Source organism: Schistocerca serialis, chromosome 7 (genome assembly GCF_023864345.2).
Source record: "Schistocerca serialis cubense isolate TAMUIC-IGC-003099 chromosome 7, iqSchSeri2.2, whole genome shotgun sequence".
Lineage (NCBI taxonomy): Eukaryota > Metazoa > Arthropoda > Insecta > Orthoptera > Acrididae > Schistocerca > Schistocerca serialis.
The window spans coordinates 425,898,358-425,925,976 of NC_064644.1; the positions used below are offsets into that span (position 1 = coordinate 425,898,358).

The 27,619-nt window shown below is 43.5% G+C and overlaps 1 protein-coding gene across 1 annotated transcript in view; it reads right to left on the reverse strand.

Moving 5' to 3' along the window:
• The window catches only part of LOC126413133 (lutropin-choriogonadotropic hormone receptor-like), a gene marked incomplete at its 3' end in the record, with an annotated part of 673,520 nt that overhangs the window by 14,623 nt on the left and 631,278 nt on the right, over positions 1-27,619 (reverse strand). The window contains exons 17-20 of the mRNA XM_050083025.1: positions 21,556-21,860; positions 17,862-18,147; positions 12,114-12,169; positions 11,953-12,038 (exon numbers count right to left, since the gene is read on the reverse strand). Coding sequence (XP_049938982.1) covers positions 11,953-12,038; positions 12,114-12,169; positions 17,862-18,147; positions 21,556-21,860 — 733 coding nt within the window. The remainder of the gene's footprint in view (positions 1-11,952; positions 12,039-12,113; positions 12,170-17,861; positions 18,148-21,555; positions 21,861-27,619) is intronic.

Sequence of the window (27,619 nt, forward strand, 5' to 3'; positions counted from 1 at the left end):
GAGGCAGGATTCGAACCTCCGACCGTAGCGTTCGCCCGGTTCTAGACTGTAGTGCCTAGAACCGCTCGGCCACAACAATGAATTACTGGTTGCATTAAGACGTGTCAGCAAATGTTCGTTGAATGGATTGGTGACCAGCATATACTGTCTAAGTGTTCCGTACAAAAGTGAAAACGATGGACAACAGTGGAACGGTGTTGGATGTTTATGGCGGGGAACGGCCGTCATTACCGGAAGAAAAAGTGACTGACATGAAACAACGATTATTAGTCTCTCCTGAAACTTCTGTTTGACGCTTATTTCAAGAATGTGGTATGTCACAGAGCGCATGTTACAGAGCTGCGAAGAAAGCCGGCGTCTATCCATGCAGGCTTACATTTGTTCGGGACCTGAATGCCAATGACAAAGACAAACGCATTACATTTTGCCGTTGGTTTGAGCAGTTTATTCCTCAGAGGACAGATTTAGTGATGCGTATTTCTATCTCTCTGGCTATGTAAACTCTCAGAATAGACGTTCGTGATGTAATGAAAATCCACATACACTGGTCGAGCAACCCCCGCATTCACAAAAAGATTCACATGTTCTGTGCAATTTCACAGCATCACAGACCAATTTTTTCGAGTCTACTACGACAAGTACAGTTTACATCCATATATTTCGGGAATTTGTCAATCAGATGGACGATCAAGGACTTACCCTCGGCTGGTGTTTGTTTGTGGGGCCTATTTCGAGTGAGAAACCCTGTATAATTATATATTACAGGGGCTACTGTGATACTTGAGTTACAAGGCAAGCATTGAGATGATATTCGTACTCTTCCCAAACATTGCGCAGCATGTCAGCGATGATGTAACCGCGATACGATGACATAGCTGAGGAAAAGATTATGGCAGGGGTGAGGCAAACACTTTGACATAGCCCCATAACAAAATTATAAGTCACTACGTCTGGCGATCGCGTTGGTCATATGCACCACACTTAATCATTAGCACCTGCACAGCCGAGACATCATCAAGGCAGATTTGTGCTTAAGTGTCCCATACAGCCAAGTGAAAGTGAGCCGGTGAACTATCTCGTTGGAAGATGTCGATGGAATTTTCTTGCAACTGAGGCAGAAGTCAGAAATGCAGCATGTTGAGGTAAGCGAAAGCTTGCGACTCTTTTCTCTACGAAAAAGAAGGGGACCTAAATCTTCTCCCTCAACACTACGCAAAACGCATTGAAATGTGGAGAACCTCTTTTATGTTCGATGGGGAAATGGGGTTTTTCTGTTGGTTGGAAATGAACATTGTGTCAGATAACTTGACCTTCAGTAGGAAACGATGCTTCGTCACTTAGAATTAACATCTTTGACATGTCGTTGTGACTGTCCATCCTTGCCAACATCTCGGTGAAGAAGTCAGATCGTGCCGCATAATCCCCTGGAGTGAGCACCTGAACCAGTTGTAATACGTACACTTTAATAGGAAGGTGTTTAAATTGTTTCTTTTTTTTTACGGTAATTTGTCGGATTTGAAGCTTACGACTTGCACTACATGGTGATTTCTGTGGGCTTTCCTGGCCTGCTTTTCGAACACGATCAACATTATACTACGTCACAAGATGTGGATGAGGCTTTTGCCTTTGCAGATCGCTTATTAGGCGTTAATGGAGATTCCGCTTGATGGCTCCCGGTGCAAGAGCGTGCGAAATTTCCTCTGAACAGAGGTTACCGATTCCGTTTTGCGAACTGAGAAGCACGCTAGCTTTTCTGTTGTATGTAGTCACCCTAATGGACGCGAATAATCTTTGGTGACAGCAGCCCGCAGAAAAGAATTACTCCCATATATAGAAAAGGAAGACAATTCCCAAGATACTCTGTTAACAGCTTAAAGTCTGAAGCGAATATGTACTACCGACTAATCTGTATGAATTTTTGAAAGTGTAAAGTTCTTTTTTGTTCACCCTGTATGTAAATGGGAATATTAACCTTTCCGTATTTTTCACTGCACCAATGTCAGTGCTCCAGTTGCCACGAAGAAGTGAAACCATGGACTGAGATAATTTTGAAACACAAGGAAGAAAACAACGTTCAAAAACAAATTTTAATGACTATCTTCAAACGTAATCGGAATAGAACGTTTTCAAAACTTAAGAATCTGCCTTGGGTTCCCATCGGACAGTATTGGGCAGTATCCTTGTAATAAAAATTTTCTAACCCTGACATTCCTAATGGAATACCTCTGCAATATCGGTTTGTGAAACTAATTTTGTAATTTTTGATCAATGACCGACATTAACATATCTTACAAATTCATATACTAAAAAGCATTTATTAAATACAAATATTTATATAACCCACGTGATGGGGTAGGTATAATACTCCGAAATTTACCTTTACTGACGTTGAAGTAAAACATTGGCAAATCACAAATTTTAATTTTCTTAAAATTACGGAGGAAAGAAAGAAACCAACCCACATCAAACTGGAAATACTTCTTACATTTGTACCCAGAAAGTTTGAAAATCAGACTGCGTTTTCTGTAACTAATGTGTGTAGAAATGAACTTTGAAAGAAACTTTAATCTCTACGCTAGAGCGGTGTTTGCAGTCAGATCTCTGTCTCCATCGATATGTGCTAGCCCAGCTGTACGAATACTTCCCCACGGATTGACTCAAAGCTTAAACGCGTCCCCATTCCTCAGTTACTGCTCCAAGTTCCGCAGAGATCCGCCTCATAACTCTGGATGTTTACCAGATCTGTTGAAAGACATACTGATTGTGAGAACATCAAATAAAGTATTATTCAGAAACGACAGTGGGACTTATTTACACGCTCTACTTTTCGGGCAACCATTCTACGACATGACACCAAATTACTCATATCACTGACATCGATTTGTACTGCAACATTGGAACGTAGACTATGTTCGTTAGAACACAATGAAACCTGCCAAATAAACATATGTTGACACGTAAGCAGGAGGTGTTATGAAGATCTCTTTCTTGTGAGGTATAAATTGCTTTTTATTCACACTAAGTAATGAGTACTATCGACAGAGGATCCAAATTCATCCCATATTTCTAGTTTTACAGAAGGCTTTCGATGTCATTCCTCAAAAGGGGCTTCCAGTCAATCGGCGTGCCTGTGCAGTATCGTCTCAATCGTGCGGCTGAATTCGTGATTTCCTGCAGAAAGGTGCAGTTCGTAGTAACTACAGGAACTCACTTAGAGCAACCGAAGTGACATCTGGAATTCCCCAAGGGCCTTCCTCTGTTTTTAATATATGTAAGAGATGGGACTGTTTGCAAATCACGTTGTCGTTTGCCGTCTAGTAAAGTCAACAGGAGATCAAAACGAACTGCATAATGATCTGGACAAGATACCTGCATGGTGCGAAAAGTAGCAACTAAACAATAAGAAGTGTGCGGTCCTTCACTAGGGCAGTAACAAAAGTCAGTTAAATTACCGTGTACGGTAAACCACACACATTTATAGGTAATATATACGGATTACGTATACGAATAACTTAAACTGAACCCATCAAATAGAAAATGTTGTGGGGAAGATGAACCAAAGGCTACGTTTCATAGGCAGAAAGGAGGTGCAACGAATTTACTAAACGGACCGCCTATTCTACATTTGTGCCTACTCCTCTGGAGTATTAGTGGGCAATATGAGGTCCTTTTCAGCTATGATTGACGAAGGACATCGAAAAAGTTGAAAGAAGGGCAACCCCTCCTGTGTTAGCTCGAAATGAGGAACAGGGTACCACCGATACGATAAGCTAGTCGGGGCGGCAATCATTAACAGAAAGTCGTTTTCCGTTACGGTGCTATTTTTTAGTTATGTGCTTGTTTTCCCTACGTACTTTTACAGTGTGGAACGGTCGAGAAATAGTTTGAAAGCGGCTCTACGAACCATCGACCAAATACTTAAATGGAAACTGCATCATGTAGATGTAGGTGTAACTAATCATGGGATAATGAGTTATGAAGCATGAGAGAGTTGTAAGAAGTGCTGATTTATATCGATTCGCCTGACGTGATAGTACAGCTGACCTATAAAGGTGGAGGATTCTAGATGAGTCTGCTTCGAATCCCCGTGAAGCTATTGAACTTTAGGTTCCAGTGATTTCCCTAAAACGACAACAGAAAATGTTGAGATGATTTTTTTGAAACAAGTCTCGCCATACTTGTGCTACGGTTTCTGAAAACGTTCTTGTCGACGGGATGCTCAATCCCAAAATCTCTTTTTGTTTCAGATAACTGACTTATAGCTGATTGTCAGTGAATGGGAAATGTGGGAGGACATATGCTAGTACAAAACGCTCGTCATAAAAGTGTCCGCTCTCTGTTTTCACAGCCAACACAGTTTCGCTTGAAGCAGTAAGACGAGCACGTGAGAACTCTGTTTCGTGGAATCAAAAATTTCTTGCTTGAAGTGCTTTTTGCATAGCGTGCTGACAGCATACGACATCATTTTATGGACGTAATACGAGGGCGTACTGAAAAGACATGCTTACGATTTTTTAAATATGAAAGACTTAAGCTTTTTAAATATAACAACTCTTATTAACATTCTACGTGTTAATTTTTCATGTCTACCTATTTGCAGCCCTCTGCCGTTAGAGGACTCCAAACAGTAGCGAGTATCACGGCGATATGTAATGTAACTATGTTGGTGCATCATAAACAGCATGCTGTAATCGAGTTTCGAATTCCCAGAGTTCGTCCACACATGGAGCACACTCTCCTTCATTATTAGTATTCCAGACCTCACACAAGCGCTTCGATATCTGCAACAATACTATTCCTTGGGTTTGCTGTCATCGATCATCCTCCATACCGTCCCGACTTTGCTACATCAGATTTTCATCTGTTTCCAAACTAAAACAAACCCTCGAGGACTTCACTTTGATAGTGATGTGGTGATGCAAGCAGAAGTGAGGTTGCGGCTCCGTCAAAGCTGCAAGTATTTCACAGAATAATGGTGCCAAATGTTAATAATGTTTGATTTATTTAAAAAGCCTTAACAGTTTTCTCATAAACAATTTAGAGGCATTACTTTTCAACAAACTCTCGTATATGTTTCAGTGCTTCGTTCACATTTGTGCTGTTAATGGATGTTATCACTCGTGTACATGCAACGCCTAGCATTGCTTCTGATGCTTAAGTACGAAGCAGTGAAGTTGTACCATCAGTCGTCAGTCATCAAAATATTAATGAGATACTAAAGACATGACAGAGGATTTAGGTGGGACTGAAACATGCCATTGAAGCAATACTGTTAGATTAATCATTATTAAAACGGAACTAATTGAATTACTTAAAGGTAGAAAACTGAGCAAGGCCTCACAGCAGTTAAGACACTTTGTGAAATTTCCTGTAACACTTGAGAATTTGCTGTAAAAAGGACTTGATATCAGATGCCTCCCACTATTGGTCATCCTTCTTCCTACACTTAAAAATGAGACCACAATTGCACCTCCCTGATTAACAATTTTACTTTTGAATTTCTGCTGTTTAAACTTGTTGCACGTTAGCTAAAATTTTCCTTGATAATAGATTCTTCCATTTCTTTGCCTCTCCATTTCATTCACTGTTCTTGCCTATGCATTTCCAAGGAACCTCAACTGTTGACATTATACGTCATTTTAAACATGGTGAGCCTTTGAAAGTAATGATCTGCTTGTGCAGCATAATGCACAGCATGTGACGTTGCGAGTCAAGGATGCTAGCCAGACTGAGGTTGAATCCATGCGTCAGATGTGTTGTTTCCAGGCAGTTTTCCACGCTTGCTTAGGTAAATAGTGAACTTGTCCCCATATAATGAGTTAAACAGAATGACATGCAAACAAAAGAAGATAACAGTTTACATGAGGCACATATAAGTGGTATCCACTACTTCCCTTAGGTTAATTTGACAACTGTGGGATCAGCTATCTGATCACAAAGTTAAATAATAATTGTGAAATCGTGAAGAAACAGACCCCGCACCAGGTGGGATAAACGCCAGAGAAAGAAAAGACAGAGTGTTGCTCTTATAGTTCTCCTATACTACCACTGACCTACATGAAATTTTTAAGTAATTACATATTGAAAATAGTAGTAGGAACCCTCCACTTATGCGATAGAACAGATACAGTAGATGCAGTCTAAGCATCAAAATCTGACAGAGCTTTGGAACTCTTGCCATGAAATAAGGCATAAGTGGTAGATATTGTACCTTTTGAATGGGAGGGGCAGGGGCAATGGCAACTAAATGACAATTCAAGTTGATGTGCAGAATCTATGAGACTGGAGACATGCCATCTGATTTCTGTAAAAACATCATCCACACTATACTGGAGCAGCAAAGGTAGATAAATGCAAGAACTATTGCCCCATCAGCTTAACAGTTCTTGCATCCAAGATTATGACAAGAATTACATACAGTAAACTGGAAAGAAAATTGAGGACAATCAGTGTAGGTTTAGGAAGGGTAACACAACAAAGAAGAAGTTCTGGACATGGTGCTTGATAATGGAAGCAAGACTTCAGAAAAATCAGCATACCTTCATGGATTATCCCAGTTTAGAAAAAGCAATGGATCATGTAAAATGGTGCAAGATGTTTTAAATTCTCAGAAAAGTTTGATTCAGCTATAGGGAAAGACAGGTAATATATAATATGTACATTAAGCAAGAAGGAAGAATAGGAATGGAAGACCAAGAATGAAGTGCTCAAATTAGGGACAATTTATGACTATTTATCTGGACAATGAAGAAGCAATTACAGGAACAAAAGGAAATTCTAGTTGAAAGGATATCAAGGATAAGATTCACTGACATTATTGCTACACTTAATGAATACAAAGAAGAATTAAAAGACCTGTTGAATGGGATGAACATTTTAATGAGCACAGAATATGAAGTGAGACTAAACCAAATAAAGGAAAAAGTATTGAGAAGTAGCAGGATTGGGGTTAGCAAATAAATTTAACATTAAAAGTAATAAGCTTAACATTCATAGAGGAAATGAAAGACTTCTGCTTCCTTGTAAGTAAATACCCATCACAATATCAAAGAGGTTATAAGAAGCAGACAAGCATAGGCTAAGATGGCATTCCTCCCTAAAAGAAGTCTCTTAAACATCAAACATATGCCTTAATCAGAGGAAGAAATTACTGAGAACATACTTCTTGAGCACGCCATTGTATGGTAGTGAATGAGAAGAGAGAAGAGAATGTAAGCTTCTGAGATATGGTGCTACAGAAGAATGTTGCAAATATTCTTCAAACAATTTGCAATAAAATGTATCCTACAGGTAAATGTGGACGTTATGTGTCAGTCATAACCTGAGATCAAGAGGTTGGCACAGAAGAGTTAGTTGTGGTTGGCTGCATCAAACCAGTCAAAAGCCAGATGTCTCAAAAAAGTAATACCTGTAATCCATGAGCCATTATAGAATGCGTAGTGGGGAGGAGGCTAAACAAAGCACAGGCACAATTTAAGGACTTCATGCTGACGCAAAGTACCATAAAATGGATTGAACTCTGTTTAGTAAGACACCTCCTTCATAGATGAAATATGCTTCCTTAGTAAGCTTACAGTGGGGTTTCTGACAGCTTCTTCCATCCCTATGCCACACTTAACAGGCAGATAGGTAACAGATAAATTGGCAATACATACATAATCTACTAAAATATAGCACAAGAGTGACCCGGCTCACTGGGATCAATAACACACATAATACAAAATAATCTTCCATGTACTCATATACAACAACAAAACAGACAATATAGTAAGCAGCATATTACAGACACAGAGTTACACAAATAATACAACACAAAAGCAGTCAACAAACCATATCTGAGTGACTCACACACAAATATCAACTAACATGCAATGTTTGTCCATTTCAGTAGGTCAAACATCTAGCAATTTTCATACGAGGTATTTGTAACACCTGGTAAGCCTAAAAATCAACAGTTAGTATTACAGTTTCTCAGAACACTCAAATACTCACAACAATAAACAAACAACACAAGGAAACACATTTAAAATAGCTAAATCAAACCAAGTCATACATCACAGACATACCATGAAGTAAACTTCCATAGGTGGTGAGCAGTAGCAGAGGGAAAACACATTCTATGTGGATATTAAGCATTCTGTAATTACATATTGAAAGAATAGAGAAAAATTGTACAGGCAGAAAAACTGAGAAGTGTAACTGACAGACCTACACAGAAACATACATTTAATGATGCTCTTGAGTAGGGAAAAACAATGAAAAACGGCAGCAGTCACATTCGTAGGGTGTATATAAACATTGTGTTTCATGAAGTTAGTGCCAATCGTTAACAAGTGTACGATTTATGTGCCAGCATTATCACACAGGGAAAACAGACTGTGGATCGAAAACATTATTACTACCGACCAACTCGAGACTGAATATCGCCTTATAGTGTTGCGGGAACGTGGCGCGAATGGGGAATCCGTCTGCCGACAGTATATGTCGCAGATGCGGAAATTCGCTAACATGAGCGATGGGGACTGTGGACAGATTGTTATGTCTCGGCGTCTGGGAACGAGCATCTAGAAAACAGTAAAACTAGTTGGCTGTTCACGTGCTACTGTCGTGAGTATCTACAAAAGTTATCGAAAGACAGTGAAACCAGGAGTAGGTCGTCACAGAAGGTGAACGTCGGCAGCTTGATCGCTGTGTAAAGCAGGATAGGTGGAAATCCGTGACAGATCTGACATCAAATACAATGTGGGTGCTGCTCTGGAGCATAACGTTCAGCACGCACTGTTTAACTTTGGCAGATGAGTCCTATGTATTCTCATGTAGACCCACAGTAATGTGACCACTGCCTATGTTCCACACGAAAGTGCTGTAACTATTCACAGATGGCAGGTAGAAGCACTAGCAGTGAATGCAGGAGATATAAAGTGTGTCGTGGAGGGGGGGGGGGGGGGGGTAGAAAAAAGCGCATCCTCGCCGTCAAGTGGAAACAGCGTGTTTTGTCTCATGTCCAGAAGGGCATGATCATCGGCTTTCAGGCCAAAGGTGGAAGCATTTCCGAAACGGGTAAGTCTGTAAAATGTTCGTGCGCCCCCGTGGTTAAAGTATACTGTGCATGGAAAAATGGCGCTTTCCGAAACTGGAGGCAAAATCGGCTGGATGTACTACAGACAATGGATGACAGGAGTGAACAATGGCTGGGGAAATGCGTACGGGCCAATAAACGTGCAGCTGTTGAGCAGCTGACTATCGAGATGCACCATCGGGCTACCAACAATGTCTCCTCAACGAGAATTCAACGAATGTCGCCGAATATGGGCCTCCAGAGGAGGTGCCTGGTTTGTGCACCCATGGTGACTGGCGCTCATCGGTCACGAAGGCTGGAATTTACACCCCAGTATCGCATGTTGACGTCCACTGAGTGGCGACAAGTGGTCTTTTTAGAGGAATAACTTTTTATGTGTGCAATATGCGAAGCGTCTGGAAGGAACTACCGTGCAACACCCGTCAGAAGTCTCCAGGCCTAAGGTGTGAGAGTTACAGACCGGGGAATGTTTTCGTGACATTCTCTGGATGATCTACTCATCCTGCAAGGCACTGTGGATCAACACATGTATGTGCCTATCCATGTCGACAATCTCCACTCCTACATGCATTTTGTTTTTCCCCTGTACTGCACTGACAACCACACACTCTGGATTTAAACCCTACCCAGAATGTATGGGACGACCTCGATCAGGCTTTTCACGCGGATCCTCAGTCGAGAAACCTAGTGCAGCTGGCTACAGAACTGCTGTCAGTATGGCTCCATCTGCCTGTCGGTACCTTACAGAACCTCACCGACTATTCCTTCACGTCTCGCGGTAGTCCATGCTACAAAAGGTGGTTATTCAAACCTTTTGACATGTGGTCTGATTAATTTGACCGCACAGTTTTTATCGTCAGTTGCGATTGCAGTGGGCACGGAATCATAATAAACCTGTCTGAGAAAGAATGGAAACTTGTCTCCTTGTATAATGAATCACTTTTCTTGTTACGCCATTTCGATAGCCATGTCTCGATTAGCTGTGAGAAAGCCCAAAGTCTGCTCGAATCACGCAATGCAGCATGGACGCTGGGTAGTGGCTTCATTACGATACTATAAGGGATATTTACCAATGCATGGTACCTGTTGCAGTCATCGAAAGCGCCGTGACGGCTGTGGGAAACATGAACATTATTGCACGCCATCTTCACGCTCGATGTCTTCCCCAATGATTAAGACTTCTTAAAACAGGATATTTGTTATTGTCGCGAGATAAAACTCGTGCTACAGTTGCTTGAGGACTGCAACAGTGAACACGCAAGCCACCCTATGGTGCGTGACGGTGAGTACCCTGTACCACTAATAGCGATTTCTTTTCTTGTTCCATTCGCAAACAGACTGAGGAAAAATCAACTGTCTATACGCCTCCTTATGAGCCCTATTTTCTCCAATCTTATTTTCATGGCCCTTACGTGAAATGTACGTTGGCGGCAGTAGAATCGTTCTGGAGTCACCTTCTTTTAGTTTTCTCAATAGTGGTCCTCCAAAAGAAGGTTGTTTTCCCTCCAGTGATTTCCATATGAGTTCCCGAAGCATCTCCGTAATTCTTGCATGGTGTCCGAACCTACCGGTATCAAATACAGCATCCCGCCTCTAAACTACTTCGATGTGTTCCTTTAATCCGAGCTGGTGCAGATCCCAAACGCTCGAACAGTACTCAACAATATACGCGGTCTCCTTTACAGATGAACCACACTTTCCTAAAATTCTCCCAATAAATCGAAGACGACAATTCGCCTTTCCTACTACAGTACTTAGATGCTCGTTCCTTTTCATATCGCTTTGCAACGTTACGCTTAGATATTTAATCGACGTGAATGTTTCAAGCAGGATATTACTATTGCCGTACCACAACAATAGGGGTATGTTTTTCCTACTCGCCTGCACCAACTTCCACTTTTCTATATTTAGAGGTAGCTGCCATTCATCACACTACCTATAAATACGGTCTAAGTCGTCTTTTACAGTCACTCAACGATGACACTCTCCCATACATAGCATCATCATCAACAAACAGCCGCGAGCTGCTGCTTATTCTCTCCGTCAGATCATTTACGTATGTAGAAAATAACAGCGGTCCTATCACACTTCCCTAGAGCGCACCTGACGATATCTTTTCCTCTGATGAACAATCGCCGTTCAGGACAGGACACGTACTTAAGAAGTCTTCAAGTCAGTCACATTCCTGGGAACTTATTCTGTATGCTTTTACCTTCGTTAATAATCGGCAGTGTGGCGTCGTTTCATAAGCTTTATGGAAAGCTAGGAATATGGAAACTGTCTATAGCACTTCATGTAAAGTCCGCAGGATCTCATGTGAGAAAAGAGCATGTGCGATGCTTCCTTATAATCTTTCTTCGAGACACTGTCCATTGAATTCAGCTGCTCTTCTGAGTCTTTTGCCGTCCCTGGTATAATTACAGTATCATCGGCAATTGTCATACGTATTTTTATTTCTTGTTCCTGAAGATTAATTCCGTTTCCAAATATACCTTTGGTTTCCCGCAATGCGTTAAAATTTAGTTTAAAGTGTGTCAAAACAACATGTGTATGTGTGTGTGCGTGTGTGGGCGGGAGATGGGGTGGGAGGTTGTGAACACAACATTTGTGGTGTAAGGGTACCCAATTACTAGAGTAGCACAGTTCTGTATCTTCGAGCTGGATAGAAGGTGTAGGGTGCGTCACCACTGAAGAACTGTAGTGATAGGTGCAGTCAGTGTGGAGAGCAGGCAGCGTGCAGCGGAAAGCAGAGCAAGGCACAGCACGAGAAAGGAAGCGAGAGCATGCAGAGTTAGTCTGCTGGGCGTTACGTGGGGCGGGCGGCGAGCAGGGCGGCGGCAGCAGCCTCCGGGGGTGGCGCGGCGCCGGGGTACCTGAAGTTCTCGCTGGAGGACAGCGACGCGTTGCGCTTGCCGTGCACCGCCGCCGGGCGCGACGTAGCTCCGCCTCCGCGTCGCCCTCCGCCTCCACCGCCGCCCCCGGAGGCGGCGTCGCGACGCCACAGCCGCATCAGCAGCGCCGCCGCCCACGAGCGCCTCCCGTCCGCCGCCGCCGCCCCCGCTCTAGATCGTCCCCGGCCGCCTTTCATACCTGCCACACACCACCACGAAGCCGTTAGCGCGAGGCTGGCTAAGTTGCTGAAGAAGGGTGCGTGTTCGAAACGGTTACTGCATGCACAGAACTTACACCACTGGGCATTAATATTATTGTAATATCACGAAAATGACATGCAACAAACGTCGAATCGGCATGAATGTGCACAGTATGTACGCAGTCTGCCTACTGTGGAAATGAAAAGCTTACGTAGCGGGCTTCTCACTTAGAAATTTCATTTGAAAGTTGTTTACTGTCTTACGACCGTATAAGAAACGAACAACATGTGGCCTATTAAGGCTGTAGTTTTTTCTCCAACATTCCTGCCCGCGTCGGTTGGAATCTCGCGACTATCTTGCGAATAAGCAACCGATTCGGGAGGGCCGGCTTGAGTGGCCGAGCGGTTCTAGGTGCTTCAGTCCGGAACCACGCGGCTGCTATGGTCGCAGGTTCGAATCCTGCGTCGTGAAGGGATGTGTGTGATGTTAGGTTTAGATTTAAGTAGTTCTAAGTCTAGGGGACTGATGACCTCAGATGTAAAGTACGATAGTGCTGAGAGCAATTTTTGATTCGGGAGGGCCATACTGAACGCCATGCAGGTTCCGAGCATCTCCAAATGATTAGAATCGTGCAGGATCTACCAGCCACATGACCTACCTAGAGTCAGAAAATGGGCAAGTTCGGAGCAAGACTATTATCTACAAGGTCAGTGCGTCGCCGTCTGGCAAAACATGGACTGTCAGCGTCTGGACCATTAAATTCAAGAGTGACATCACATTGTCGTTTAAGATGAGTGGAGCTTCTGAGTACAGCATGACGATAGACGTATCCTCTGAAGCCGTCTTACATTGCTAGCTTGCATTCGTTATTGTGATACAGACTCAGCAGTGCTGCGTGTGAACCCGCCTAGTACTGCATGATCAGCTTGCGACGCAGCTCGAGAAAACTTGTTTACTACTCTATCTTCCGATTTATCTGCGCTCTAGCGACTCCTTCTGGTACTATCACGACGACGAGTATTAGCTTTTTTCAACGACTGTGGATTATAAAAATGAAAATAACTGGAAGACACGGATGTAATTTCTTCTAGAGTGCAAGTCATATGTAACAGCAGCAACTAATAAGTGTATAGAAGATCGAAATCACGAGTCGCTCAGATTGTCGATATTTCACTAGTTACGTGATTTACTGGCGTCTGTTGGTATTATCTTCCCAACGGGTCTTGCCGCTGTAATTTATACTCGCGATAGCAAATACCGCAAATTTCGTATGATTTATTTCGTAAGTTATCCCTATAATTCTTGATTAATTTTTTTCCCCTTGTCCCATCTTAATGTCATGATCTTGTTTCCTAGCTGATGAAAGGCTGGTAATGATTTTACCTGTTATTCTAATAATTATGTGAACAAATATCGACATGGTCATTGGTAATCCAATTGGTTAATCATTACAATTTCTCAAAAACAAATAAACTATTTTATTGGTTTCACAAACAAGTAATTTTTCACCTTTGAATGCTAACTTTACATAAATATCTGAGTAAATGTGTAAATGTATTCGTAAATATCGTTATTGTACGGGAACAATTTTTCAATGTTTTTCAAATACAAGAGTTTGTACAGTGGTAGGATTTAATGTTATTTTCGCCCACGTTTACAGTCAGATTTTAAGAAAGTTTGTTGCTTGTCGTTGCGGCAAGTTGGTAGTTACTCGCCCATTCCATGCACTTGCATCACGCGAGCCAGATGTGACGTGGTTGTTGAAGCAGATTCGGTACTCTATCGCATTCGGTGGCATATCGGGAAACCTCGAGACCATTGGAACGCGAATACCGTTTTTTCAGCCCTGTGTCTCGGCACCTGGCCTAATGGTGTAGATTACATTGCGTAACCGGGTGTTTCTCCTAAAATTCTTCAGACTCATTTTCTGTGGCGTTTCGGCAGATATCTTCGATTTCGTTATTGCAGTTTGGAGATAGAGGCGATCCAAACAAATACTGCTCATAACATGTTCCATGCGACGTCTTGTGTCAACAGAAAGCATCTGGTTGTTCCCCATCACGGACGAAATAATTTTTAATCCTGAATTTTATGTGTTCATCTGATAGAGCGGTCCCAAACTACACTCATGCTCATAAATTAACGATAATGCTGGTACATGGTGAAACAACGCTCTGGTGGGCGGTTTGCGGATTTAAATCACCTCGGTGTATAACCATGCAGTGCATTTGACCTGCAGTCATCGAACGGTGGCGCTGGCAGCAGTCCACATACGCAGAGGTGTGTTGGTGCATGTCAGAGTACGGTGCAGCGAGTAAGTGTGCGGACGTTTTCAGACGAGCTAATGGTTACTGTGTGTTGAAAATGGCTCAGAGAACACATATTGATGGCGTTATGAAGGGTAAAATACTAGGGCGACTGGAGGATGGTCAAACACAGCAGGTCGTAGCATGGGCCCTCTGTGTGCCACAAAGTATGATCTCAAGATTATGGCAACGATTCCAAAAGACAGGAAACGTGTCCAGGCGCTACAGTACTGGATATCCACAGTGTACAACACCGCAAGAAGACCGATATCTCACCATCAGTGCCCGCAGACTCCCACGGAGTACTGCAGGTAGCCTTGCTCGGGACTTTACCGCAGCCACTCGAGCAGTTGTCTCCAGACATACAGTCTACAGAAGACTGAACAAACATGGTTTATTCGTCCAGAGACCTATAAGGTGCATTCCACTGACACCTGGTCACAGGAGAGCCCGTAACGTCTGGTGTCAAGAACACAGTACTTGGTCGTTGAAACAGTGGTCTCAGGTTATGCTCACGGACGAGTCCAGGGTTTTCATCTGGCGTGAACCAGGAACCCGACACCAACCCCTTAATGTCCTTGAAAGGGTCCTGTATGGAGGTCATGGTTTGATGGTTAGGGGTGGGACTATGATTGTTGCATGTCTTTGACAGAGGAACTCTAACAGGTCAGATGCATCAGGGCGTCATTTTGTACCATTATGTCCACCTTTTCAGGGGTGCAGTGGGTCCCACCTTCCTCCTGATGGATGATAACGTACGGCCCCACCGAGCTGCCATCGTAGAGGAGTACCTTGAAACAGAAGATATCAGGCGAATGGAGCGGCCTGCCTGTTCTCCAGATCGACGTATCGCTGCACGTCTTCAAACCCCTAGGACACTTCAGGAGCTCCGATAGGCACTAGGGCAAGAATGGGAGGCTGTACCCCAGCAGCTGCTCGACCACCTGATCCAGAATATGCCAACCCCTTATGCGGCCTGTGCACGTGTGCATGGTGATCATATCCCATATTGAAGCTGGGGTACATGCGCAGGAAACAGTGGCGTTTTGTAGCACATGTGTTTCGGGACGGTTTTCTCAACTTATCACCAATACCCTGGACTTACGGATCTCTGTCGTGTGTGTTCCCCATGTGCCTATGCTATTGGCGCCAGTTTTGTGTAGTGCCACGTTGTGTGGAACTACATTCTGCAATTATCCTTAATTTATGAGCATGAATGTAGTCTAGTGCGATACTCCGCTTTAAAGTACGTATTGATGGGGACAGCAAAACACCAAGAATAAATCCAGCAGCGATTCAGTAGCACTGCATGACTGGCGGTACAGACACTGTAAACCAAGGCGGTGCTATCGCTGCTCGATTATTTGTTATTCTTCGTCGTTTAGTGTCCCTATTAACACACATCGGCAAAACAAATATCGCACTAGACTTACCTGGGACCACTCTATCAAATGACCACTTCAAATTCCGCTTTAAAAGTCATATTGTTAGTAATTGGAAAGAAGATGACGCTTTCCGCTGACACTGGGCGCCGCATGAATGACTTGATGAGTACTGTTCGTTTGAGCTGACTAGCTACACAATGCAAAATCGAAATTTCAAATATCTGCTCAAACACCAGAGAAAACGTGCCTGACCCGGTGTAACACCATCACACAAACTTCGCAGAGCCAGTAATTTGAACAGCAGGCGATACAGTACCGATATGTCAAGGCCAGTGGTTGCGCTCCATCTTTGACAATTCCCTGATGTTATCTCTCAACTAGGTGACGCAAGGCCGCATATTCACAGTGCCTTCCTGAGATACATCGGTTCAAGAGATATTCGACTGTTCCGCTGGGCAAAAGTTTTCTATATCTCACACCCACTGAAAACGTCTCGTCCTGAGTTTCCCGGACACTGGGACGCCATCACTCGGCAGCCAATACGATTGATAAACCATGGTACAAACGGTAGATGTCATGGGAAGACGTACACATACACTACTGGCCATTAAAATTGATACACCACGAATATGACGTGCTACAGACGCGAAATTTAACCGACAGGAAGAAGATGCTGTGATGTGCAAATGATTAGCTTTTCAGGGCATTCATACAAGGTTGGGGCCGGTGGCGACACCTACAAGGTGTTGACATGAGGAAAGTTTCCAACCGATTTCTCATACACAAACAGCAGTTGACCGGCGATGCCTCGTGTAAGGGTACCATCACGTTTCCAACGGTCGGATTGTAGCCTATCGCGATAGCGGTTTATCGCATAGCGACATTGCTGCTCGCATTGGTCGAGACCAATCACAGTTAGCAGAATATGGAATCAGTGGGTTCCGAAGGGCAATACGGAACGCAGTGCTGGATTTCAACGGCCTCGTATCACTAGCAGTAGAGAAGAAAGGCATCTTATCCGCATGGCTGTAACGGATCGTGCAGCCACATCTCGATCCCTGAGTCAACACCATCTGCACGAACAGTTCGGCGACGCTTGCAGCAGCATGGACTATCAGCTCGGGGACCATGGCTGCGGTTACCCTTGACGCTGCATCACAGACAGGAGCGCCTGCGATGGTGTACTCAACGACGAACCTGGGTGCACGAATGGCAAAACGTCATTTTTTTCGGATGAATCCAGGTTCTGTTTACACCATCATGATGGTCGCATCGCTGTTTGGCGTCATCGCGGTGCCATTGGTTACACGTCTCGGTCACTTCTTGTTCGCATTGACAGCACTTTGAACAGTGAACGTTACATTTCAGATGTGTTACGACCCGTGGCTCTACCCTTTATTCGATCCCTGCGAAACCCTACATTTCAGCAGGATAATGCACGACCGCATGTTTCAGGTGCTTTACGGGCCATTCTGGATACAGAAAATGTTCGACTGCTGCCCTGGCCAGCACATTCTCCAGATCTCTCACCAATGGAAAACGTCTGATCAATGGTGGCCGAGCAATTGGCTCGTCACAATACGCCAGTCACTACTCTTGATGAACTGTGGTATCGTGTTGAAGCTGCATGGGCAGCTGTACCTGTACACGCCATCCAAGCTCTGTTTGACTCAATGCCCAGAAATTGCGTGAAAATGTAATCACATGTCTGTTCTAGTACAATATACATACTTGTCCAATGAATACCCGTTTATCATCTGCATTTCTTTTTCGTGTAGCAATTTTAATGGCCAGTAGTGTATTTATCATGGAAGTTCAGTTCGACTAAATCACCAGCCGGGTTACGGCCACTTGCAGATTAAATAATGTAATTTTCCTGCTACACTGTGTACATAAAACAAATAAATTTTCGGGTTTGCTGTTCCTCCTGGTGCTGCAATTATAATAGCGAGCAGTGCAGTTGACAGCAGCAGTGAGATCCTGCTGTGGATTGGATTACCTCCGCAGGCGCAGGCGATCTGCTGGTGCTGGTGATGTAGCTGTTGCTGTTGTTGCTGCTGCTGCTGCTCCCTGGAGGAGCGGTCCGCGAGGCTGTTGGTGTTGGCGGGCGTCTGGCGGTTGCTGAAGTTGGAGCTGTGCCGGCAGCGGCCGATGCCGCGCGTCACGCGCGACTCCTCGATCGCCTTGCAGATGAGCACGCAGTCCTTCTTGAACTGCTTCGTCAGGATCGCGTACAGGAACGGGTTGCAGCACGAGTTCAGCGGCAGCACGAACACCGTGAACACCTGCAACAGCCGTGTACGGCTTCAGTAACCTCTTAAAAGTAGTTTCGGGATAAACAGATGCCAGACAGATTCCCTGGAAGAATCTTGAAGAAATGTAATGCGCCCGTGAGAGAGGTGGCTCACAAACCCATAGTTAGATTCTTGAATACTGCTTGTTAGGTGGCATCCTCGTCAAAAGGAACGGAAAGGAAGGGATACTACGATTTAACTCTTCTTTCGTAGATGTTCATTAGAGATGGAGGTCATGCTTACAGTGAGAAAGAAAGTCGGTCATGTCCTTTTAAAGAGTCACCCTATTCTTTGATTACAGATAAGGCCTTAATGTGGCATCCTATTCTTTAATTAAGAGTCATTCCTTAATATGGCAACCTATTCTTTATTTACGAATCATGCCTTCATATCCAGGGCATTATTTTGTTGGAGTCTAAACAGGCCTCCGAAGGCCCAACAGTAACGACCCACCGTCATGTCATCCTCCGCCGACAGACGTCTCTGGATGCGGATATGGAGGAACATGTCGTCAGCACACTGCTCTCCCAGTCACTGTCAGCAAGAAAGCTTACTGGGGCAACGGTAATCTTTCTCCGTCGTCTACTTTATTTTGCCATACCATGCAATAAATAATACCCCTTCTTCCATTTCTTCCATTTCTGTAGCGTCTTGCTCAATTTTGTTCGTCAAGACGTCATTAGCCATCGTTCTAATATTTGTAATTATTGTAGCCAATTTTTTATCTCTCAGAATCTAATTCTGTGATACAAAACTTGTCCTTTTCATTAAATAATTCATCTAAATATTATTTCGGTTTTGTGATTGGATACAGAACTTCTTTACACACAGAAATCAAAACACATTCTTAAGGAAGTGGAAAACTTGTAATCTTCTGCATTTGGTTGTCAGTTAGGGAGGGACCTGTGTCAGTCAATAGTGTGGGTTGTTCAACTGATTCCAGGTGGCACATACAAAACACTAACTTTCGTAAAGACAGCAGTAGCAACTATAACTTTTACAAGTAGTGCATAAGAGTTAGATCTTGTGCATGTTTGCCATTATCAAATATTTCTGGGAAGTTTTCTGTACAGTTAGTACATTCCATACAACTTAACAGCTGTTTAGTTCTTCATTTACCTCGCTTCGTTGTATAAAGCCACAATTCACAGCATTTCTTTCTAACTGGTTTAAATAAACTTGGTGACATGTCACAGTTATCAGCACTGTGTGGTTTACAACCTTCCAACTTAAGCAGGAGTGGACACAGAGGCAAACATGTTTCTTTGGCCTCTGTCGCATTAGCTGCCCTTCATGTCAGGCTTGTTATGTGCGAACAGTATTGGTCTGTCTTTATGACCAGTTTTGCATGCGCTGTATGTGTGAATGGGTATGGCCTGCGGAAGTTTGAGATGGATAGAGCAGGGAGTAAACAGAGAGGGGGCAGGTTCAAATGGTTCAAATGGCTCTGAGCACTATGAGACTTCTAAGGTAATCAGTCCCCTAGAACTTAGACCTACTTAAACCTAACTAACCTAAGGACATCACACACATCCATGTCCGAGGCAGAATTCGAACCTGCGACCGTAGCGGTAGAGGGGGGCAGGACTCAATTGACAAAGATAGCGTAGAAGTAGGCATGGGGCAGAGAAAGGAGGAGGAGATGAATAGAGAGAGGGGAGCCTGAGATCGATGTGGAGATAAAGGAAGGAGGAGATGCATAGGGTGAGCTGGGGAAGAGGAAGTGTAAGGAGATGAGAGCAGGAGGAGATAGGGGGCAATAGGAGAAGGAAAGAGAGATTGTGGTAGAAGGAGGCAGAGGGAGAGGAGCAAAGAGGAACAAAAGGAGGAGGAGGAGGAGGACATGGGGAGTAGAAGATGGGCAGAGAGGGAAAGGGAAGGAGGAGATGGACAGAGAGAGTCGGGGAGGAGTAAGAGGAGATGGACAGAAAATGGATGCAAGAAAGACTGGAAGAGAGAGAGTTTGGAGGAGATGGGGAGATCGAGTGGATGGAGGGGATAAGTAGAGAGAGAGAGGACAGGAGAGGATGGAAATAGAGAAGGAGAAGATGGACAGAGAGGATGGGATAGGCAGAGAGTGGGCAGGGTGCGATGCACCAGAGATGGGAGGAGAGGTATGTAGGAGATGAATAGGGGGAAAGGTAATTAACAGAGCGATAGGGAAGGAACAAATGGTGAGAGAGAGAAGGAGGAAGAGACGGGCAGGGTGGGACAGACTAAGAGTAAGAAGGGATGTGATGTGTGCCTGGATCAGTTTGAACCAAATTTGGCACATAAACAGCAAACTTCACGAGTATCAGCACTGCTCAGGAGTTTATAACATCCTAACTCCAGTAGTAGAAGAGATGTGAACAAAAGTAATTTTTCCAGCTCCTATCATATAGGCTGCCTGCACAACAGTTGTGATGTGCGAAAGTAGTATCAGCCTGCCTTGTCGACCTTCGTTACAGGAGAGCCATCAGGGCCAAGACATGGCCTGCACAGCACAACAGGTGTCTTGCGTTGGATTAGTATTTGCCTGCCTTATCGATCTGAATTGCGTGGCAGCAGAAAATGAATAGGGAGATGTAGGAATGATGAGATGAACAGAGAGTTGATGGAAGGACAAGATGGACAGAGAGAGGGAGTGGGAAGAGATGGATATCAAGCAAGTGGAGGAGAGGGTCATAGAGGAAGAAGGGAGGAGGAGATATGCGCAATATATGTGTCTAACAGGTACACGAGGGAAGCTGTAGGGAATTGATTAGTAATAAAATGCATGTCATTAAGTAATATTTGGGAACAGGAATGAATAAACCAAATCAGTTTATTTTGTATTCTGAAGTCTGAATGATAGCGATGTGTGACCCACTCCTACGATCAACAGTAAGCCTACAGTAATACTTAGCATCACATATTTTCTCAAAGTCCCTGAATCTTTGTCTATTTATCTGTTCAATTTAAGCGAAATTGGGAGGAAACTTTCAGCCTCTCTGGAGGTGACGAGTTACTATGTTACATATTTAAATACTGTAGTTGTGGAAAGAAAGTTTGATTTTTAATATGGTTCCTTAGTAGCTTACTATTCCCCTTTTCCTTTCTTTTTAAACAGATCATCTAATGATGACTTGGATATTATGTCTAAACTGATAATGATATATTTTGTGTCGTCTGAGACTGAAATATTTATGTAAAAAGATTATAAGACATGTAACAGGTTTACATTCTCCACCTACAGATGGAGCGCTCAGCAATTAGCAACTATTGCTACTGCACAGTTGAGTATGAACTTACGTGTCTACTTGATCTGCTGGAAGTATATCACAATGGAAAATAATTCTTCGGGGAATGATTGTAGTCTTGGACCACTGGTGTTATGGTAGGAAAGTGCTCTTACAACGATGCTACGAGGTGTTTTACCTTGGCTTGTTCCAGGGTAACCAGCTCGAGCCCGAAGGCGGCGGTGAGCGAGAAGAAGGCGACGGGCGACCAGCAGATGAAGTCGGTGAAGACGAGCAGCGCCATGCGCTTGGCGATGCGCGAGTCGTTGGAGTTCCAGGCCTGCGAGCCGCGGATGGCGCAGTACATCTTGAGGTAGCAGCCCATCAGGATGAGGAAGGCGACGCCGTTCACCAGCATCAGCATCACCACGTAGGCCAGGCTCGCGGGGCCCGTCGTCGTCTCGAACGGCAGGCACACCGCGAACTTGCGGTAGTCCGACACGCCTGCAACACGCCCAAACGTCCGGCCGTTATAGAGTCTAGCACCCTTTCTTTTTGCAAATAAATGTAATATTATAAAAGAGTCCAATGAACTACACTCTTTTGTCACCATCGAGTATTTTTATCGCCCTGAAAAAGGACAAGTCCAGAATGTGAATGTCGCTACGTGGTGGATAACCTGAGCAAGTGGTCCTCCAGTGCCCAAGATATGCAGAGGCTGTGTCAACAGACACATCTCTCTCATAATACGTGATGTTGGATAACTAAACATTCTAAGCAAATTAACATAGAAAACTTTAAATCTCGTTTATAAGAGGGAAATGTTGCTGAATTACGAGGCGTATTTTAAGTAAGTACCGTTTTGAAATTAAAAAAAAAAAACGTGCTAAAATATCTCAATATTTATATTTTTACGTGAAAGCCTGTACCTTAATCTACATTTCTACATAATTTCCGTCAATATTGAGGCACTTGTCATAACGTTGTACCAGTTTTTGAATATCCTCTTCATAGAAGTCTGCCACCTGACTTGTTAACCACTGCATCGCCACTGTTTTGACTTCGTCATCGGCTTTAAGACGCCGACCGCCGATTCACCACATGCGGATGGGCATTGTCTTGCATAAAAACGATGCCCTTGCTCAAAATCCATGGACTGTTGCTTTGATTATGGTGTGACGTAGGCTACCCATGCTTCATCGCCCGTAACAATTTGGCTTAATAAATCATCACCGTCGTTGTGGTACCGCTCAAGGAAAGTCAATGTACTGTCTAACGTTTGGTTTTGTGCACATCCGTCAACATTTTCGGTACCCAACGTGCTCACAATTTTCGGTAATTCAAGTGCTCGGTGACAATGCCATACAAAACACTACGAGAAACATTAGGAAAATCATCCCGCAAGGAGGGAATCGTAAATCGTCTGTTTTCTCTCACCTTATTGTCCACTTCCTGCACCAAACTTTCATTAACTACCGAAGGACGCCCACTCCGTTGTTCATCATGCACATTTGTGCGGCCATCTTTAAATCCTCTCACCCACTTTTCACCATTCCATCACTCATAATGTTTTCTCCGTAAAGTGCACAGATGTCACGATGAATATCGATCGCTTTTAGGCCTTTAGCAATAAGAAATCTTATAACAGCCCGTACTTCACAGTCGGCGGGACTTACGATTATTGGTGGTATCTTAAACACTCAGTACACAACGTAAACAAGGAAGAATCAGACTGTAATGGCGTCAGTGCGTAGATTAAGGTACAGGCTTTCATGTAAGAATAAAATTATAGAGTTATCTTAGAAAGTCTTTTTTTTAAATTTCAAAACGATTCTTTCTTAAAAAACACGCCTCGTACATGAGAAAAAAGCCTTGTTAGATGAGACGCACACATTGGCAACAAAACAATCTGAAAAATGCGATGTTAGACGTCATGATGAACAAGGCGACATGGCCAACACTGGTTGGGAGTGCTTGCCTGGAAGCTGAATGCCTAATCATTCCTGATTTAGACATGGAAGGCGAGGGAGCTTGAATGTTGAAAGGAAAACTTCACTGCATTTCGTAAAAGAAAAATGCTGGGTGAGATCCAATGGTGACGTTGAAGATAGCATCTCAAGATCGCTCATCTTATTTTTATCATAAATGGAGATGCTTCCAGTGCTGAGAATTATTTACCCAGAAGACAGCATCTACTAGTTGAACAGTTAACATTTCTTACCGTAATACAAACATGGAATAGTCAAATATTAGGAAACAAGCGGTGGTCTCACATAGATGCTAACTCCTTCGTCCTCCATATCAGCTGGGATGGGTACTGACTCTTCTCCAGGCTTGCTAAGTGGCAGGAATCATAAGTAAATTGAGTAAGCTGCATCATTCCACCCGAAATGTTATTAAACAACAGTCACGCAACTGCTAAACATAGGTACAAAGGTTACTAGAAAACGGACCACTCATAAAATGACTACATTTAAAAAAGGAAACACGGAAGAATTCTAGTGACACTTCAATAATTTTCGTCCGAGTGCATCCAAATCAGAAATACTAGAGATTGAATAATTTTAAATTGTCTTAGCCACATTGTTCATTATTGGAACTGCCTTACGCGTTTAAATTGTACATTATTTTCAAATATATATTTACATAACAGCCTTCATATGCGAAGTTTTGTACTTGTCTCTCCTAATAACAGGCGGATATGTTCTATGTACCCATATGTTTAGTACATGGAATACTTTTAAATATGAATGCTTTTGTATATGCGTTTGAAAATGATGTAAAATCGAAATGCGTAAGGCAGTTCCAGACATTAAACAGTGTGGCCAAGACAATTTGAAATTTGGAGTGCAACATGGTGGACACATCTCAGCATTTTTGCAGATCATTAATTGAAGATCAAATCACTTGTGATCGAGAATGTCTCGACTAATAGAAACAAGCCTACGAGCGGTAATTCAAGTTTCAATTCAAGTTAAAAAGAACGTAATTAATTTTTTGTCTGTGACAGATACATCACTGTAGTCCCATACACATTGACAATGGTAATTGGCTCAACCGTTTTGTTTACCTCCTCTAACAGAGTACTACGGAATTAAGATTTCAAAGTGTAGCAGTACTGCAGTCATTTACCTGCAAACCCAATTGAATAAATGGAACAATTTTAGGTTTTTGAGATGATAATTAAATTTTTATGGCTATCCGTCATACACGCAAGGTAAACATTAATAACACCTACAATCATCAGACACGGATTCCTCACTGGAAATGGAAGAAAAGCGACCCTATGAACATATGTGCCTGAAATGCATCATTGCCATGGTTGATGACGTAAACGAATGAAAGTTCCTCTGACCACTTGCTGTGTGTTCCTAGTGCGTTGTAGACTGTGTGATTGACGCAGCGTACGGTAAGCAGCAGAATCTACCGATATTCGTGTCAAGAAGAAGCCGAGAAGGTATTCATGTCAGGAACAAGCTGAGAAGGTGTTTTTGTACGGCCACGCAGATGGAAACGGTCATCAGAGAGCACAGCTACAGCCAAACAAGTACCTCAGAGACACCAAGCACATCATGCAATATTTCAAGCCTTTTTTGGGCGTTTGCGTGATAATGGGTCCTTTCAGACAGACGAACGTGCAGGGAGGCGGTGGACTGTGCTTACACCAGATTTGGACGATCGGGTCCTACAGAACATTGAGATGAACCCCGGTACAAGCTCCACGCAAGTGCCCCGCCGACATGGTGTGAGCCAAAGTACGATTATGTGTATCCTGCATGGCAACCGCTACTATCCATATCTCCTGCAACGAGTGCAAGAATTATCAGCAGCGCGTTTCCCTCTACGAGAAGGATTTTGTCGTTGTTTGTTTACACCAGACCATCACAATTATCCGATTTCTGTCATCAGTCCTCTTTACCGACGTTGCAACCTTTACCAGAACTGGCATCATCAATCTGCATAATCGTTACCTGCGGGCTATATACAATCCTCAGTGAATGGTTCAGGCATCTCATGAGCATCGGTTCAACATCAGTATGTGGGCAGGATTCTTTGCGACCACATACTTGGACCGGTTATTATTGCACAACGCCTAGACGAGATACATACCTGGACTTCCTGCGGAATATTCCTCCTCGGCTGCTTGAGAATGTTCCTTTAACAATACAGTAGATTATGTGGGTTCTGCATGACACGGCACCACTCCACGTCCACATCACAATTCACCGAAACCTCAAAACATCTTTCCTGGACGTTAGGCAGCAAGTAGCGGCATTGTAGCATGGCCTGCTAGATCACTGGATTTAAACTACCTGGATTTTTACCTCTGGGGGCATTTGAAAGTAGTTGTGTGCTGAACCGTTTATTGATGTGCAGACCCTTCAGCAGTGTGTTCACGACGCCTGTGATGCTGTTCTGTGTGAGCCTGGAAAGTACAAAAGAGTGCGGCAATTCATCATGCGACGTGTGAACGCCGCATTGCATCCGTAGAGGCCACATTGAACAATTGTAGCGACGTGGATGCTGTGTAGCTCTGTACTATGTTCCGGCTTGATTTGTTGTCGTTGCATTCACACTGCCAATTTCCGGACACATGTTCATAGGACCTTTTTCCCTCCATTTCCAGTCAGGAATCAATCCCTGCAGTTTGACGCTTTTATTAATGTTCGCCCTGTATAAATGCAGTCGAGAAACAATGTTCAAAATGTTCAAATGTGTGTGAAAACTTATGAGACTTAACTGCTAGGGTCCTCAGTCCCTAAGCTTACACACTACTTAACCTAAATTATCCTAAGGACAAACACACACACCCATGCCCTAGGGAGGACTCGAACCTCCGCTGGCCCTAGCCGCACAGTCCATGACTGCAGCGCCTTAGACTGCTCGGATAAACACGCGCGGCGAGTCGAGAAACAATATTGATGTATTATATCGGCCACTGTTTTGGACATTACTGGCAATAGTGTACTCCCAGTGAGAGTTCAGAAACTGAAAGTAGTGAATTGTCTTTTATCTTGAACACATTCAAGCAGAGCAGTATGCTCAGCAAATACGTGTAGTATTCCACTGTCATTACATTTGCTGCAATGAGATTAATGAGGATGAAGTGAAAGAAATGCTACGATATGCAGTTATTGTTGTCATGATACATGAAAGAATGTTGTAGAAAGAGAATCAGACTCGGATCCTCTGCTTACTCCAGGCAGAATCCCCGTTTATGGTAGGCAGTTGCCTTAGACGATAGGCCTCCAGACCCGACTCAGATTTCGAGTTTTCCTTCTTGTTATTCAGAACACTACAGTCAGAGGTTCATCTATGCGGGATGGAGAAATGTTACCAATGGAGAAAGGTTTACACAGGTGGCCAGTGGTTTTCCCTGTCGTAGGGATTTTTTTTTTTTTTTTATCGAGATCGATTTTTTCAGTCAGTCATGGTGTACTCGTTTGGCGTAACTAGCTAAGGCGACTGCAGTAGGCAAGAAATTCGGGTCAGATTTAGAGCGTCGCTCAAAATTTTATTTGTTATAATCTGTCTAAATGTAGTATTATTGCTAGTCGCGTTTTAATATTTACTGTTTAGGTAGTTCCCCGAAACTTCTTCGCAGGTTGAAACTACGTGCTGGACGGGGACTCAGACTAGGAACATTGCCTTTCTCGGGCGAGTGCACTTACGTAAGAGCTATCCTGAAACCACTAATTACCCCCACCATGTCGCCTGCGACCAGGAATTCACAGAAGGTAGACACAGTGGAGAACTTACGTGAAGTTTGGAAGGTAGGAGAGAAGAAGTTGCAGCAGTGAACTCATGAGGAAGGGTCGTTGATAGTGTATGGATAGCTTAGTCCGTAAGGAAATTGTCTGTGGAAGGCAAAGTTCCTGATACTAGTCTCGGCCTGGAATACAGTTTTAGTCTAGTAGGAAGTTCCTAAACTAACCACATTTCACTGCTGAGCGAAAAATTCATTCTAGGTAACTCTTTGCTTGTTAGATGCAATCTTTAAAGTGAAGAAATGAATCTTGTCTGGGTCGTCATATGTAGATGTCTCTATTCCACAAGATGCCACTGCCAAGTGCACTGTTCAACACAGCTGTAATCTCCTGCCCTTTAGACTGTTACATCCGGCAAAATACGACAGAACAAATTCTTCAGGCCGGCCGCGGTGGCCGAGCGGCTCTAAGCTCTCAGTTCTGGAACCGCGCGACTGCTACGGTCGCAAATCGAATCCTGCCTCGGGCATGGATGTGTGTAATGTCCTTAGGTTA